Source organism: Camelus bactrianus, chromosome 28 (genome assembly GCF_048773025.1).
Source record: "Camelus bactrianus isolate YW-2024 breed Bactrian camel chromosome 28, ASM4877302v1, whole genome shotgun sequence".
Taxonomy (NCBI): domain Eukaryota; kingdom Metazoa; phylum Chordata; class Mammalia; order Artiodactyla; family Camelidae; genus Camelus; species Camelus bactrianus.
The window spans coordinates 9,722,294-9,738,943 of NC_133566.1; the positions used below are offsets into that span (position 1 = coordinate 9,722,294).

General features: G+C 48.0%; 1 protein-coding gene across 8 annotated transcripts in view; it reads right to left on the reverse strand.

Moving 5' to 3' along the window:
• CCDC138 (coiled-coil domain containing 138) overlaps positions 1-16,650 on the reverse strand; it is a 34,499-nt gene that overhangs the window by 3,995 nt on the left and 13,854 nt on the right. For 5 of the 8 annotated variants that reach the window (XM_074354678.1, XM_074354685.1, XM_074354682.1 and 2 more), the window contains exons 10-13: positions 14,481-14,657; positions 11,387-11,503; positions 6,960-7,152; positions 3,123-3,299 (exon numbers count right to left, since the gene is read on the reverse strand). In XM_074354678.1, the coding sequence (XP_074210779.1) occupies positions 3,123-3,299; positions 6,960-7,152; positions 11,387-11,503; positions 14,481-14,657 (664 nt within the window). The remainder of the gene's footprint in view (positions 1-3,122; positions 3,300-6,959; positions 7,153-11,386; positions 11,504-14,480; positions 14,658-16,650) is intronic. The other 3 variants (XM_074354679.1, XM_074354681.1, XM_074354680.1) reach the window with 3 other exon arrangements.

Genomic DNA, 16,650 nt, shown 5'->3' on the forward strand with positions numbered 1-16,650 from the left:
GGCAGTTAGGAAAGAGCAAGTTGCAGAAAACAAACAAAACACAGGACTCAGGAATTCTGTGACCGCCTCTCTGGCTCTCCTGTTCCTTTTCCTTTGTTATTTTACCCACTTTTTACTCCATGTCATTCTTGTAATCTAAGAAATTTTCTTTTGATCTAACAATTCCACTTTCAGGTCTATTCTCCCAAATAAGCTCCTACATGTGCACATGAGCTTTTTTTATAAGTAAGTTTGTGGAGAGAAGCACTGTTTGAACCATAACAAACACAACAATAATGAAAAAGATTGAAATGTTGGGAGAATTACCAAATCGTGACAGAGACACAAAGTGAGCAGACGTCGCCAACAGACTTGCTGGAGGCAGGGCCATGACAGGCCTTCAACTTGCAAGAAAGTGAAATATTTGCAAAGTACAATTAAGTGACGCAAGCTTGTAAATAAATGTATATATATCTGGATAATAAAGCTTTTTGGTTTTTTGCCAGTTTGTAGTTTTCCAAATTTCTATTATTTTTATAACAGAAATAAATTTTACTTAGACACAAACTCAAATCTTTCTACTTGAACTATGCCTGACAAGAAAAGGAAAGTGTTCTTTGAAACAAAGTAAGACTCAAGTTCTCACACAGCTAAACCAGTGAGTAAGGGCTTCACCAGCGACAGGAGGGAAAACCAGAAACCACAGCCTTTCTGTAAGCACACAACCGGCCATGCATGGCTGCGCCCAGACGGCTGCAAGCAGAAGCCCTCCGCCCAGGAGCCCGCACTCAGGACACGCTGAGGGCACAGACCTGGGTCCACGCTCACGGCAGGGCGTCCTCGCAGCACGCGGGGACCCGAGCGGGGCTCCGGCCGCCCCTCCGACCTGGGGCTGGGAGCGGACGCCGGGCCCCCAGGCTTCCCGAGTCCCACCCAGCACAGAGGGCCGTCACTCTCCACATGCACATGACAGCAGAACCCACCAGGAGGCCTCCAGGTCACAGCCACCCACACCCAAGCCGCACTCGGGCCTGTGGAACAAGAACAAGGATGGCCGTCCTGACAGCCGAGTGCGGAGACGGCCGCGGCGGACCCGCGCGGCTCCTCTTCACCCTGCCTGGGCTCCGCCGCGGGCCCCAGCCCCGACCCTGACCCTGACCCCGATGGTCTAGGTGCTGCCCCTGTGAATCCAATAACCTTTTCAACTACAAGGTGTCTCAGTTTACCATCTTACAACACCATTAAAAACACCAGAAAAGGAAATAAACATACAAAATTCAAGTCCAATGTTTTAAATTATCACTGGAGTTAACCAACATGAAACTACTGTCAAGTCACTACCCGGTTTGCCTTCTGTGCAGGCTCCCGGGGAGCCAGTCCGGCCCCCGGAGGCCCGGGGCTGGAGTTCAGCCCCCTGGCAGCTCCTTCCAGCCCCTCAAGGCCCCAGACGGGCTCAGAGGAGGCCTGAGACCCGGCACCTCACACGGGCCACCAGCACCCAAACGCTGAGGAGACAAGCCACCTGCAGACCAATTCCACCGAGGTTTCTTTTCCAACAATTTTCCCTGTGAACTTAAAAAACAGCATGTGGAAAGTATGTATATAGTGAAATGAGTTTACAAAAACAGAACATAAAACCAACGGTGAAGTACTGGCTACATTTTGATCCATCACTCATTCACTCCTTCAACAAATTTCACTGGCAAACACCAGGTACCAGACTTACAGTAAAAGTAGAAAATATACCCAGCAAATAGATAAACTCAGTCCAGTATCATCAAAGATCTCCCAAAAGTTCCCCAACACTGAGAATAGCGCAGCTCCCCAGCCATCTCCTCAGTGGGTGACAGAGGGTGAGCCCGGGTGTGAGTGCGGCTAGGGCAGGGCCCTGGCGGCCCGCAGTCTCGTGCAGGTGCCTGCAGCCACCTTTGGCTGCAGGGTGATTTGTCTCTGACAGACACACGCGGGCAGATCTGCTCTGAAGGACAGACATCGACATCTGAAAGATTTCTGTTTTCCTCAAAAAAACAAAAACAAAAAACAAAAAACAACCACACCAAAAAACCGTGACACTAGACGGAACTCTGCCAACCTAAATAAACAGTAATCTTGAGATACCATGTCTCAGTTTACCCATTTTTCACTTTTTGCTCCATACCTGATGTAGTGAATCAAGATCCAAAGCCTCAAGCTTGCTTACTGGTGGCCAGATGCCCATGGGCAGTCTAATGTCTGTCTCACAAGTGACAAATAGCAAGAAACACTATAAAGTCCGTCACAGGAAACAGATGGACTCTGGGGCAGGAGCAAACCTCCACCAGGGAGAGGTGCTCCCCGCATCGCCCCTCCAGGACCCACAGCCCAGTGTCACGCCCGAACTCCAGGTCGCCCGGCCGCGGGGCCCAGGACCAGTTCCCTGGGCCCCATCACTCACCCCCGCGCAGAGCAGGGCTTCCCGGCTGCGGCCCCACCTCTGGGAAGGCAGCAGCAGCCCCCCTGGAAGCACCGCGGCGGGCGGAGGGCATAGCACGGGGACGAGGGCTGCTGAGGCTACGCGCTCCCAGCCAACGCGTGACTCGAGGGGCCACCACCACTGCCAAGCGGAGCAGACGGAGAGATCACACTCGGCGCCCCCACCTCCCGGGCCATGCCAGGCCCACTAGGACAAGGCAGAGGGGCTTGTTAGACTAGCACAGAGCAACGGGAGAACGCCGCCGACTGCAGAACGAAATCCAGAGCCGAACCATGAGAACTTAACGGCGGCCCTGCGTCCTACACTGGGCCAGGGGGGCTGCGGGGCCAGGGCAGGACAGGGCTGGCCTCACCCTCCCCGAGGCCTCACCCCCACCAGCACATGGGCCTGCAGTGTGCTCTGTCACAGATGAGACCAAGGAGAACAGAGGAGGTGGCCCCGAGAGAAACAGGAGGGACGCTGGCAGAGCCAAGCCCACAACTGAGATGACCCCTGGGACCCACGTGGGGTTAGTGACAACGTAGACAGAGGGTTAGACAGGGCTGTCGAAAATCTTTTTAGCCCTTACACTACAAAATGCAACAGCGCCTGATGCGTAGGGTTGCTTTCAGAACAGATGAGAAAAGTCACCCACCGTCACTCCTCTGTGTGTACGAAACTGCAAACTTACTAGATTCCACTGTCATCTGAAGCAAACTATCGATGACACTGGACAGGAGTCCTTTACTGGATACTTTTAGGTGGCTTAGTATCACTGGAACAGCTTGATATTCCAAAAACAAGGCTTTTCCTTCCTCTGTCTTCAAGTCCACACAAAGAGAATCGAATGCCCGAGCCAGGAAGTCAGCTGAAAAACAGCGAGTAAACCAACGGCCATGTCAGTGGTCAGCGGGGTGAGACACAGGAGGTGAAGGGGACACTGTCACTCCAGCAGGTTCAGGAGGAAAAGAAAAATCACCTGATCGGGGATTACGGGCTAAATGCAGACATTACAACTCAAATGGGGGAGAAATGACATCACGACAGGGCATGTCTCTTTCAGGATTTCCATCTTTTAACACCAAAATAACAATAAACACCATTTCTTTTTCATATCAAGAAAGAGAACAGTCACTAACAGTAAATACCACAAGTGACGTTACTTCTCCACATGCGACTGTAACTACCGCCTGCTTCCAAAATTTAAACAGCACCGGTGCTTCCGCCTTCACAACCGCTTCTGAGGTCCCGCTGCTTCCTAGGTGTTTACCTATTTCAGAACGTAACTTCATACAAACTCGCCCAAAGGGTTCCACTCGGGGGCCCGTGACCCTGACGGAGGTCGCACACTGCACTCAGAGCCGGCCTTGGAGGATGAGTGCTGTGGGGTGTCACCCGTGACGCCCACCAGCAGGGACGGGGCCGTGTTTCCCTGGGGCCAAGGCAAGGACGGCCCTGCCAGACCCGGGTCCCCGGCGCCTCGTCCCAGGCGCTCAGACGCCCAGGAAGCACTAATGTGACTGGAATCAGTGCAGACGAGCCACACTTCCAGCCTCGCCCTTGCGCACCCTGCGCTCTTCATGGTCCAACACGCCAGCTTTCTGAGGCCCCTTCCACTCAGAACGCGAAGGTACAGAGCTGTTCACGTCCCAGTGAGTTAATCCTTCCACTCAGAGTTCTGTTTAAAAAAGGCTCAAGAGAGCCCTGAAATACCCTGAAAATACGACAGAGTCATCATTAAAATTCAGTCTTCTGGCCTCACGCTGCATTTCTTCTTTGCTGTCCCAGCTTACATAAACTAAAGAAATAATTTAAAACCCTAATTATTAAGAATGAGAAGCTGGAAATAACCTGTGTGAAATTAAAATACACGTGAAAGAACTTTTAGAAACCAAGATCGGTGCCTCTGCAACAAGCCACAATGCACCTCATTCTCACTTCTGGTAGGATCCAGCTCAAGGAGCATGGCTGTACTTAAATTTTCGTAGTTTAATGAAATAAAACATTGCAAACTAAATGTGCATCTAGGTTAAGCAAAGCTGCTGGATTCTCTTCGGACCTGCGTCACTTAGGGACCCCCCTGCACTCGGCAGTAGCTCAGGGAGAAGAGCACAGGGCAGCCGCGCCCGGGAGCAAACGCTTTCACCACAGAGCCGCCTGCGGGGTTTGACACAAGTCCCTCCCTTCTCAGTGATGACATCTCAGATTAAACAGGATGGGTGCTACACGCTATAGAAAGTTTGCAAACTCACAAAACAGTCCTTTATCAGTGGGGCGGGCATGTAGAAAAATGGTGTTTGGTTATTTTTTTAAAGTGGCCTTATTACATCCTTACTTTAATTTCCCTAATAGTGAAGGCTTGTTTTCTAAAAACAAGACCAATTTAACTTCAAAAAGCGTATTTTAAAAAATTTAGTTACCAGTTGTACCAAAACTCTGGTTTCTTTTTACCAATATGCTGTATTATTGAGTCTTTCGAAAATGCCCTGGCATTCAACGGTAATCTTCGCCCTATCAAGTGCACATGGCCGGCTCCACACCCCACTCTGCAGTGACCACTCACCCTGTGCACCCGGGCCAGCCAGTGATGGTGACACACAGACGCAGCAGAGATGGCTGAGCCCTCTGGGCCCAGGTAAGAAGAAAAAAGTCCTGTATTTCTGCCATTTAACTTCAGAGATAATCTCATTAGCCTGCTCACTCACCCTTATTTACCTAATCTTCACTCACGTTCCATTTACTCACAAGGGAGATGTTTTACAGGCATCGTATTAGACTAATACCCACATTTCACATGTTTGGCTTTGTCACCTGAACAGAATTTCTTTTTTCTATTTATTAATGACAGTCCCGACAGTTACGCTCAGGTCGCAGGAGCTACGCTCTGGTCATGGCAGCTGCACTGGGGTCATACAGTGGTGACAACAGTCAAAATCAACAGACTTCTGTGAATCTCCTCTGGAGCTCACTTTCCGAAACAGTCACGTGGTGGTCCCTGAGCTGCTGTAACAAAACCCCACAGACCAGAGAAAGCATCGCCCACAGTTCCAGAGACTCCGGTCCGAGGCCCCGGCGCCAGTGGCCCTGGTGTCCGGCGAGTCCTCTTCCCGCCTCTCAGACGGTGCCTCGGTCGTGTCCTCACTAGGGGCCAGGGAGCTGCGGCCTCCTGCATCGGGGGGCAGACCAATCCCACCACCCCAACCAACCGCCCCCAAGGCCCACCTCCTGACACCACCTCCCTGCGCTGAGGACCTCACTGTGTGATTCCCAGGGGACACCAGCACTCAGACCGCAGCGCGTCACAGTCAGCAAATCTCTCCAATTTACAGAGCGTCCGCGAAGCAACAGCTGCCCCTCTTCCTTCCCAGAGTCACCCACCCTCCGTCCACGGCTCCCTGCGGGCAGCAGGTCCAACACTGCATCGCACAGAAGTGGGGACGGGGGCACTGCACTCTCCCTTTTTAGTATCTCCACTTCCTGTTTTATTAGCAGTGAGTGTTGCGTTTCATCAAATGGTGCCATGGTGCAGATGAGCTGCAATCTGGGCAACACCTCTCCTCACAAACGCCCTCTCAACCAGTCACCGCTCTGTCTGCTGTAACTCTGGGAACCACAGCCATGAGGGAGAAAGTAACTCAGAGTTACAATTTTGTCCTTCTCTTAAATTCCTTATAGTCAGGGGTAAGTAAAGAGAATGTGCCTCAGAGACAGTAATCAAATTAACTGCCGCTGTGCACTTAAAAAGCCACCAGACTGAGTTATAAAATTTAACAAACAGGGAACACAGAAAGATGGTCTGTTTACTGTCTGGCTACGCTGACATCGCTTACCGCAACAAAAATTCTCATATTTAATAACCTGAAAAAATAACTACTTACTGTACATCAAAACTGCACTAAGAATGGCCACCTCTGACGGAACATTTTCAACTCAGTCATCCCCTGGCTCACTATTATACCTTGAGTGCTGGGCTGGGTGCTGGGGGGCAGCGGCAACCTTACAAACTAGCGTGGGCCTGGCAGGCTTCCTCCGTGAAGGGCACATCACAACACCACAGGCCCTGGAGGGGCTCGTGGTCTCTGCCACCAGCCACTCCACTCTGCTGTCGCAAAGCAAAAGCAGCTGTGGACAACAGCAAACAAAGGTTGCGGAGATGTGCCCAAGCAGAGCTGTGCTTATGAGATGGGGGTGGGCACATGCGGCCCAGGGGCTCCAGTTTGCCAGCACCTGCTCAAGCAAAAGGGAAAACAGGCCGCTTCAGTGCCGCGTCCCACGCGGTGCGGCGACGGCGAAGGTTTTTATGGGAACGTGAGTCAGCAAAGCTTCTGGGAGGGGCAGCAACCCAACCAACCATTTTCTCAAATTCTGCAATTAGACGAGTTTTTTACAATGTGCCACCATCACAGCACAACCTGAAATCTGACTGTGAAAACGTGAGGCACCGTGGACTGTGTGTGACTGCGTGTACGCGGCTTCACCGTGGAGCTGCTCACAGGACGCTATTCCATGCGCACATCTGAACGCTTACCTTGAGTGACTGTCTTGAGAACAATTAAAGTGGATAAAAATCTCAGAGGCAGACTGGAACTCTTAAAGAAAGCGGCTGTCCTTGGTTTGCTCTCCACCGAATGCACCACAGAGTTCTCCTGCACTCCCTTAGCTGCTACGCCTTTGAATATGTCTTCACCCAGTCTCCTCAGTGTTGACGTCAGAGTCGAGTGCTGTTAAAAACAGGTACTATCTTAGTACACTTATTCATGTTCAGAAAATATGTATTTTGAATAGTACAAATATATTAACTAAAAATAGCCAATCTTCTGCTAACTAAAAAAATTAAATGGAGGGGAAAATATGCAAGATCAAAAGGCAATAATTTTAAAATCAATTAAAAACTATTTGCAACTACATATTTCTCTAAAAGAAATAAGCAGAATTAAGACATTAGAAACAGTCATTTCCTAATAATAAAATTAGGAGAAGACCTGAGACCAGATTCCTGACGCAGAGCAGTCAAGAGGACAGAGGGAGGCTCGTGGGCTCTGCGCTGTCCTGCCACTTCCGTTCCCACCACTGGGAAAGGGCCCAGCAGGCGCACCTGAAGGGCTGGTTTACAAGGTGCCCGCCAGGGCCTCACTGCTTTCAAAGCTCAGGAAGACTGTAAATGTCACGGTGATTTTGATAAATTTTAACACCTTCAGAAAGATAAAACACTGGCTTAGAATCATGGATAATTCTCATGGCAAACAAACTAAAACAAGAAAATGGGAAAAACAGAAATGATGGCCATGACTGCCTCTAAAACAGCACAGGCTTTTTGGAGTTGCACAAACACGCTAAGAACAACACAGGAAAACCATCCAAACTGCTGCAGATGCGAGCACTTCAGCCAGGCTCAGAAATAATTTAAAATCCCTTTTATTACAGACCAATCCCCCAAACCCTCGTCACCAAGTTTTACAATGGCTTCCCCCATTTGTGAGGGTTTCTTCCAACTTGTACCCAAATCAGCACTGAGCTTGCAAGGTGGGTGACAAGTGTCCGCTGCAGAATTTCTGCACATAAGTCAGAGACAAACTGAGGCTTCCCGGACGCCAGAGGCCAAACGACCCGGTGGAGAGGGGCGCGCGCGGTGCCAGCTGGGTTACCCGCATCGCCACTGAGCTTCTACTGTCACCAGGAGAAGGTGATGCGTCTGTGTTTTACAAAAGAGGCGGTAGAAGGGAACACTTCAAACCGCACGCAGAGCGAGCCCACTAGAAAGACAGAGCTAAGTGGACTCTCTGATGTTCAAACATTACGTGACACCTGATACCACCCTTTATAACGGGAAGCACACTTTCTTCCTAGAACGTGTGTTGTTACGTCTCCCTTCACGTGAAACAAATGTGGCATCTGACTGTTCTGAATTCTCTGCCGACACCTTGCCCTCCCCGGGGGCCCACCTCCGCCAGGATGGGAACCCCAGCACTGGCACAGGACAGGGGGCCCGCCCAGCTGCGATGAGGGCATGTCACGGACAACACTGACCCTGTCTACCACGTTCTCAACAACCGGAGAACAGGACTTACACAGGAGAAGAAAAGCCAGACGGGCTGAAGAAATACCTGAAGAGACAGAGGCTGAGAACCTGACATTTGGCAAAAACTGTCCAGAGGTTGAGGAGGCTGACAGAGCCCCAAACAGGGTAAATCCAGAGCCCAGCAAGACGCACCACAAACTTACGAAAACTGAAGAAAAAGGGAAAACCTGAACACAATGATAGCGAAATGGACACATACAGGAAAGCAATTCAAATGACAGCAGATTTCTTACTATAAAGCATGGAAACTGACTAACAGGAGTGGGCAAGGGAGATGTGCTCCCAAATCCGGGATCCAGAGAGGACGTCCCTCAGGGATGGGGGAACATCAGGACTCGAAGACGAGGGACAGGGAAGCAGCTTGTGTCCAGCAGACGGTAGGAGGGGTGCCTCCAGGAGGGCACTGGTGCGGCGACACGGCAGACCCATCCCTTCGCCTGAGTCACAATTATGGGGTGGGGGGCGATTAAGGGATGAAAGGACGGTGCGGCCTTCAGGAGGTGATGGATAAACCAACCGGGGTCCATCCAGACAGTGGAATAGCATTCAGAGCTAAAAGCAAACGAGCTGTCAAGCCGTGAAAAGACGTGGAGGAGCCTTAAATACACGTGGCCAGGAGAAAGCCCATCTGAGGGTGCCTGCTGCACGACCCCAACCACGACGTTCCGTGTGGACCATGCGGACAGGGGGTGGTGAGAGGCTTCCAGGAGCCAGGGTTGAGGGAGGCAAGGCTGCAGGCAGTGGCTGTCAGTGTGTGTCCATTGACTGTGACAGATGTCCCCTCAGGTGGGGCCGGTCGTGGGGGAGGCTGTGTGTGTGTGGAGGCGGGGTATATGGGAAATCTCAATGCTCAATTTTGCTGTGAACCTAAATCTGCTCTGAAAAAATATAGTCTATACATTAAAACAAAGCAGTGTGAGCAGTCTTTATGGTGGTGGAACCGCTCTGTCACCTGGACCACAGTCATACCGGTATTGCGGCTGTGAAACCATGCGAGTCCTGCAAGGTGCTACCTCGGGGGCGGGGGTACCGGCGATCTCCATATTACTCCTCACAACTACAAGCAAACCTACAATTATCTCAAAGTAAAAAGCCTAATGTTTTAAAAAGTACACGCAAGTAGACAATTGTTAAAACTAGAATATTAAAATCCGTCAGCAGGTGTTGACTAAGTGAATGGGAGAGTGGCAGGAACACTACTTTTCACCAACGGCACAGAGTGGGGCACTGAGCACAGATTGGAAGTCAACAAAAATAGACTATAAATTACCTGAGGGAAAACGAGAAGACTATTTTGGAAGGAAGATAAAACAGTTTCATTCAGTTTTATGAGTCTAGCCTTCTATGGCTGAAAGTGAGCCTCCAGCCAACCTTTCTCAGAAAGCATGACACAAACAGCAAAGCAAACACGCTGTGAGAAGACAGGGGCGTGAACAGCCCTGGCAATGTATACAACTTTGTTTGGTGAGACAGTTAAGACCAATACAGTACCAGAAGGAACCCTATTTCAAAAAGACACCTGCACCTCAATGTTCACAGCAGCACTATCTACAATAGCCAAGACATGGAAACAGCCTAAATGTCCATCAACAGATGACTGGATGAAGAAGTGGTAGATTTACGCGATGGAATACTATTCAGTCATAAAAACTGACAACATAACGCCATTTGCAGCAACATGGATGCTCCTGGAGAATGTCATTCTAAGTGAAGTAAGCCAGAAAGAGAAAGAAAAATAGCATATGATATCGCTTACATGTGGAATCTAAAAAAAGAGAACAAATACAAAACAGAAACAGACTCATAGACATAGAATACAAACTTGTGGTTGCCAAGGGGACGGCGGATGGGAAGGGACAGACTGGGAGTTCAAAATTCATAGATACTGACAGGCATATGCAGAAAAGATAAAGAAGATTATACTGTATAGCACAGGGAAATGTATACAAGATCTTGTGGGAGCTCATGGTGAAAAAAAATGTGACAATGAATATATGTATGTTCCTGTATAACTGAAAAACTGTGCTCTACACTGGAATTTGACACAACATTGTATGACTATAACTCAATAAAAAAATGTTAAAAAAAAAAAACCTGGACTGTAAAAAAAAAATTAAATAAAACAACAAAAAGACCAATACAGTAAAATGGTATCGTGTGTGCACACACACGTGCAAACACACACGCTCACATACTCACACGCACCATGCAGGCAACGCACTTAGGACGTCCCCAGGAAAGAGACGTGTCCTCAGCCCATCACACTGCGTGCTGGATCCCATAGGACCAAGTGTGCACTACCGAACACAAATCTGTTTCTTGCCGCGGTAATCAAATGGAAGCTAGAACAGCATTTACAACAGTAACTGGGGAATTAAATTACAACTCACAAAACAGATGGTCATATATGCACCCCATCACTTGAATTAAATGACCTTTACATGAGTAGGTGGCACACACTCTTCGTTTTTTAAGATGCTGGAATAATTTCCCCTTCTTGATTATGTTACCCTCGTAATCACTGTCCCATTTAGCTAGTGTGTGTTTACTGGCATAAACACAAGAAATCAATTTCCATTACTTTCAAAAGAATATGAAAAATTATAAATTAAATTAGGGAGGAAAGTTGGTTTCGATAATAACCTAACTCAGTGAAATTCCTTCTTTACACAATTCTGAAACAAAAAACAAAGTCACACACTGAATCCCACTTATAGCCCTGAGCAGACAGACATAACGAGGAGAAAGGAAGAGAGTAAGGCAGAGGAGGCAAGGTGAAGTCCCAACACACAAACCCAGCATGTGGGACACCCGCTGGGCGAGCAAGACCAAGAGAAGGAATCCCAAGCAGGGTCCACGTGCGGACAGACCATCACCTGGGTTCCAGTATCCAGCTGCCGCAGAGACCAGTACAGAAACTTCACAAATGGCTCGTGGAGTTTGGTGTTCACAAGGGGCATCCACTGCAGCTGCTCGGCCATCACAGGCAGGAGCTGAGGGCGGAATGATGGAGATGTAAACCCATGCTGTTGTTCAGGGTCTGAAATCAATTACCACAACTTCCCCAAAATTATCTTCTTCTAAAAGAAAAAAGAAGTTCTCTAAAAAATAATCTTCACTTTAAAACCACATGTGATACAACATGAAACTATGTATCTGAAATATTAAATACGTATTTTCTTTGACCCAGCAATTGCACATCTAGGATTTTAAGGCTAACCTATAGAAACACACTCTTTAAATCTTAAATGGTTGCATAAATGTATGGGTCATATACAATCATTAAAAATGGTAACAGCAACTCTATTTACTGCAACGGCATATTCCGAGCTGATAAAAGCAGGTTACAAAGGTGTAGTAAGACCCCATGTACATAATATATACCTGAATTTATATTAAAAGAGATATGAAAAGATGTTTTTAAAAAATATTGACAGTGACATTTTAGTAACTGAAGTGATACTTACTTTCCTCTTTATATGTCTGTCTTTCATAATATCTTAATAATCCCACTTCTTAGGTTAGTTATCCTAAGAAAATCACCTAGAACATACCCCTCTGAAAGCACAGGTACAAAGATACTCAGCTACGTTGTTTATAAAACACAGAAGTAACGAACAGCCTAGCCACAGGGAAGCGGCTGTGTCAAGTGGAGAGCTACTCAGTGGACTACAGATTACAAACAGAAAAACATTAATGATAAAAATTAAGTAGGAATAATAAAAGCTAGGACACAAAACGTATCTAATGGACCACAGATGTGATGTCCAAGTCCGGCAGGACTCATCTGGCCTCTCCCAGTGTCACCAGGGCCCCGCCATCCACTCTCTCCCTGGGAAACGCGCCCCCTGGCCTGTAACACCGGTTTCTCCTGGGACTCCCCCACATCTTGGCCACCAGCTCTCTCTTGCTGCTCACCCTTGTCACCTGATCGCTAAGTATCGGAGCCCCTCACATTTGGCACGGCCAGCACAGACTCCAGACCCCCATGTTTACACATCAAGGCCCCCGTATCAATGCCCACAGGACACGTGCACTCTGGTGTCCCCAGTGCAACTTGCCCAAAATAAACTCATCAGACTGTGTGATGCTTCCTTTCTGAGTCAGAGCTACCAACACTCATCCTGGTGCAGAGGAAGAACAAGGGTGCCAACCCTGACACCTCAGCTTTCACACTGGCTCCATGACAAGTCTCATCAGCTTCACTGGCCAAATGCTTTTCACTGGCCCACTTCTAGGTCCACAGCCACCACCCTCCTCGCCCTGAACCACCTAAGAGCTTTCTGGTTCTTCCTCAGCGTCCACTCCTGTACCTCTTCAGCCTCACCTCCATTAATGGCCTCTGCTTAGGGCATAAACTAGGCCCTCTTCTCCCCCTAGAGCTCTGCACTGGTCTCCTCCTAGCCTTAGTTATTGTCTAGAATGAAACTTCAAGCAAAACTGAAAAATTACAGGCACCTTAAGTTGAGTACTCTTGTGGGTGTACAGAAGTTGATAACCACCTAATCTGTGTAGATCATAATTACAGGAAAAATGTATACTTTTAATCCCTCCCCTTAAATAATAATATTTAAACTTGGTCAAGAATGGAACACAACATTGTAAACTGACTATATTTCAATAAAAAAAATAAATACAGCAAATGAATTTTAAATTGAAAAAAAAAAACATGAAAGTGTTCTGTTTCAGGGGGAAATCTTTCCATTGGGACCACACACATATACATACAGGAAAAGTGCTCAGAATCATCTATGAGGTGTTTCTGCCACCCGACAAGTCACATAACACAAGGAGGCGAGCAGAGAAATGGGAAGCGGGAGAGTCGGCTGCCCGGACTCTCCAGCAAGCATCGGCAGGACCCTGAGGGCGGTGGGGGGCGGGGGGACGCCAAGTGCCCGCGTCCAGAGAGACTTCGGAGACACCGAGACCAAGAGCGCCTGGGGTTCTCTTCAGGTTTTTATGCTGGTGAGTTTTTCGCTAATGGCTTTAGTGAGATACAATTCACACATGTAAGGTGTACAATTCAGTGACTTTTAGTATATTCAGAGAGTCGTGAAACCATCGTCAGAACTGGTTTGAGAACGTTTCCACCCGTCAGCAGCCACCCCGACACTCCAGTCCTCGCAACGCGAGCCGGCTCTTGGCTGACGGACAGAATGCAATCACACAACACGCAGTCTTGGGTGACGCGCTTCTTTCACTCGCTGATGTTTTCAAAGTTCATTCACGCTGCAGCCCACACGTCTTTGGCCTTTACCAGCTTATTCAGCGCTGTCAGCTGGCAGGCAGCCGGCTGGTTCCCACTCGGGGGCCGCTGAGCCCCACGCCGTGTGAACAACCACGTGCGAGTCTGCGCGCGTGCCCAGGATGGGAGCCGCCACCCACACTTTTCCACCAAATAATTCAGGTAATTTCTCACCATTAAACCTGCCATTCAAGAAGGTGAAAAGAAGTTCTTCAGAGTAAAGTAAAAGGATATAGGTCAGAAACTGGGATCTACATAGAGAAAGAGCATTAAGGAAGAAACAAATGAAAGTAAAATAAAATCTTTCATTATTCTTGGTCACTCTCACAGGCAACAGTTTGTTCAAAATAACAACGGCAGCAAGGGTGTCAGGGATTCAGGGGCTTCTCATTACCAAAGAGTTGTAACTATTTTCTTAAATTACAGACATTAATTTGGATACTGACAATCATGATTTCAGTCAGTATGAGTTGTCATTAGAGATTGACAAGAAATACAGGTTTTCAATTTCTGGTCTGTTTTTAAAAAGAAATTTAAAAAGAAATTCCCATTGTGTTAAAAAAAAAACCCTAAGTATGAATTCATTTGAATTAAGCAAGAATGAATCTTTTTACAACTGACTATTGGAACGATCAATTTTCTATCAGAAATACTTTCAACACTTTTCTCTTGTACATTATGCCACAAGCTCCCTTCTCAGGTCTCACATGCACTGAATCATGCACCTGAAAACAAACCTTCACACACTTCTCCTGAATGTCATCTCTCTGAGAGGCAGGTCCAAGCACTGGCTTTTCACCGTCCACCTCAGATTCTTCCTGCTTCAATTTGCTGAGGTGATGATCCGAAATCCAGTCCATGAAGACAGTTAAGAGTTCATAAACCTGTCCATTAAGTGGTACCTACATGTGAAAATTAAATCAAACATTAATTTAAATTCATAGCCTCCTAGAACTTCAAAGGCAAGTTTTAAATTCGGCAAGTGATTACAGAATAATTTACCTAAGACACTTTACTAAAATATGTACTGAATGACAAAGCTTCTCCAAATGAAAGAAATTCGAAATCAAGTATCTCCAGTTAACATTAGAAGCACGTGAAATGCTGGTTGACCGAAGGCGAGAAAACCCATCACAATAAGGGAACTGAAAAACCTGTACCTTATTACTAAAACTGAGAATTCTTATTAAAATTCTTTACACACGTTTGATAACACAGGGAAGTAAAACTGGCCTTAAGAGCATGAGTCTTAAAAGAAAGAACTTAAACAAAAATGGCAGCCCCCCCCCCCCCAAGAACATGAAACCACCATTACTAACAGACTTTAGTAAAGGTTTCAAAAGCTGAACAGTTTCCACCATGGAACTTCTTATCTTCTTCCCAAGAAAGCTGGCTTTCTTTACATTAGTAACATTCTTTAAACAGGGTATGAAAATTTTTTCTGGAAATCCTGTTCAAGTGTCTACCAAAATAGGAGGAAAATAAGAACAAAAGGCCACAAAAACTTAATTCAACTAGACTGATTTTAGCACTCCTTCCAATCACTGTTAGTCAGTTAAATTCAACATTTATCACACACGTACCTTAAGAAGGGAATTATGCTCATTTTAGTTTTAGAGAAACATAAATGCAAATGAATAAAAAGGCAAAAGTAAGCAGATAGCAATTCACAAAAGGAGAATCAGATGAATGAAAACAGTTACCACATTATCCATTATTTTTAACCTTCTCAGTTTTCTTCAAATAGGAACTTCTGATGAAAACCACGATCATCTTGAGTACCTGAAAAAAAATCTCCACTTTTCCCAATTTTTTGTAATTAAAAAATTATTTTCACCAGCATCCCTCTAATAAAACACGGAAGGCTGTACGTCTGGTCAAAAGGAGGGGAGAAGTGACTCCTGCAACCACAAGACCCTGTGCGTGTCTGGTGCCCGGGGGAGAAAGCGGAAATTGTGGGGCCACAGGCCAGAAGGCAGAGCCTGGCTGGAGCCCTGGGGAAGACGTGCGGTCACTGCTGCTGCCCTCGGTGTTGCCCCCATGCTCCTGGGATGTGACGCACTGGACAGGTTCCGTCCTGCTCCCAGGCCTCCAGCTCATGCAGCAGAACTCCGACAGCCTGCTGGCTAAGTGCAGGCCCAGGGCCTCTGGCCACTGAAGGAGGTCTGCTCCCCACCTGCCCCACCAGGTCCACAACCATGGGTGGAAACCCTCAGCTGGGAACTTGGGGAGCCGGGGGCCCAGGCCCGGTGGTGCAGGTGTGGATGGCTTTCTGCTGATGGAGGCCATCCTCTGGCACTCCGTAGGCAGGACCGAGAGGCTGGCGGCTCTGAGACCAGAGTCTCGTCCTGCTGAGCCAGACCGCCAGCGCCGGGGTGGGGGTCACTGCCCAGCTCCCCTCCTGCGCTGCTGCTGAGACCCCCTGCCGCCACCTCTGAACAGGGCTCTCCTCCCACCTTACTTTGTGAAAAAACCCAGAGAATTTATCACCAGGAGACAGCAGCATCCACCCGCTGGAAAGGTCAAACGAGCAAGACAAGGACACCAGGTGATGCCAAGTGCCGGTGAAACCAGAGAGCACACACCGCCAGCAGGAGCAGGCACAGGGGCAGGACAACCCTCTGGAAAACTGGCCACTGCCCCAGAAGGTATGTCAACGTAATCTACCTCACGACCCAGACATGCCAGGCCCGGTCAGACTTTCAGAGGAACGGAAACATCTGTCCACAAAAAGCCTTGTACACAAATTTCCTTAGCGGATTATTCACGAAGAGACAAAACCCAGAAACAACCCGGGTGTCTATCAGCAGAAGGACGGACAAACCTCGACACAGTCACACTGGGACACCGAGCAGACGAAGGAACAGGTGCTGCCACTCCTGGCGTCACCAGCAC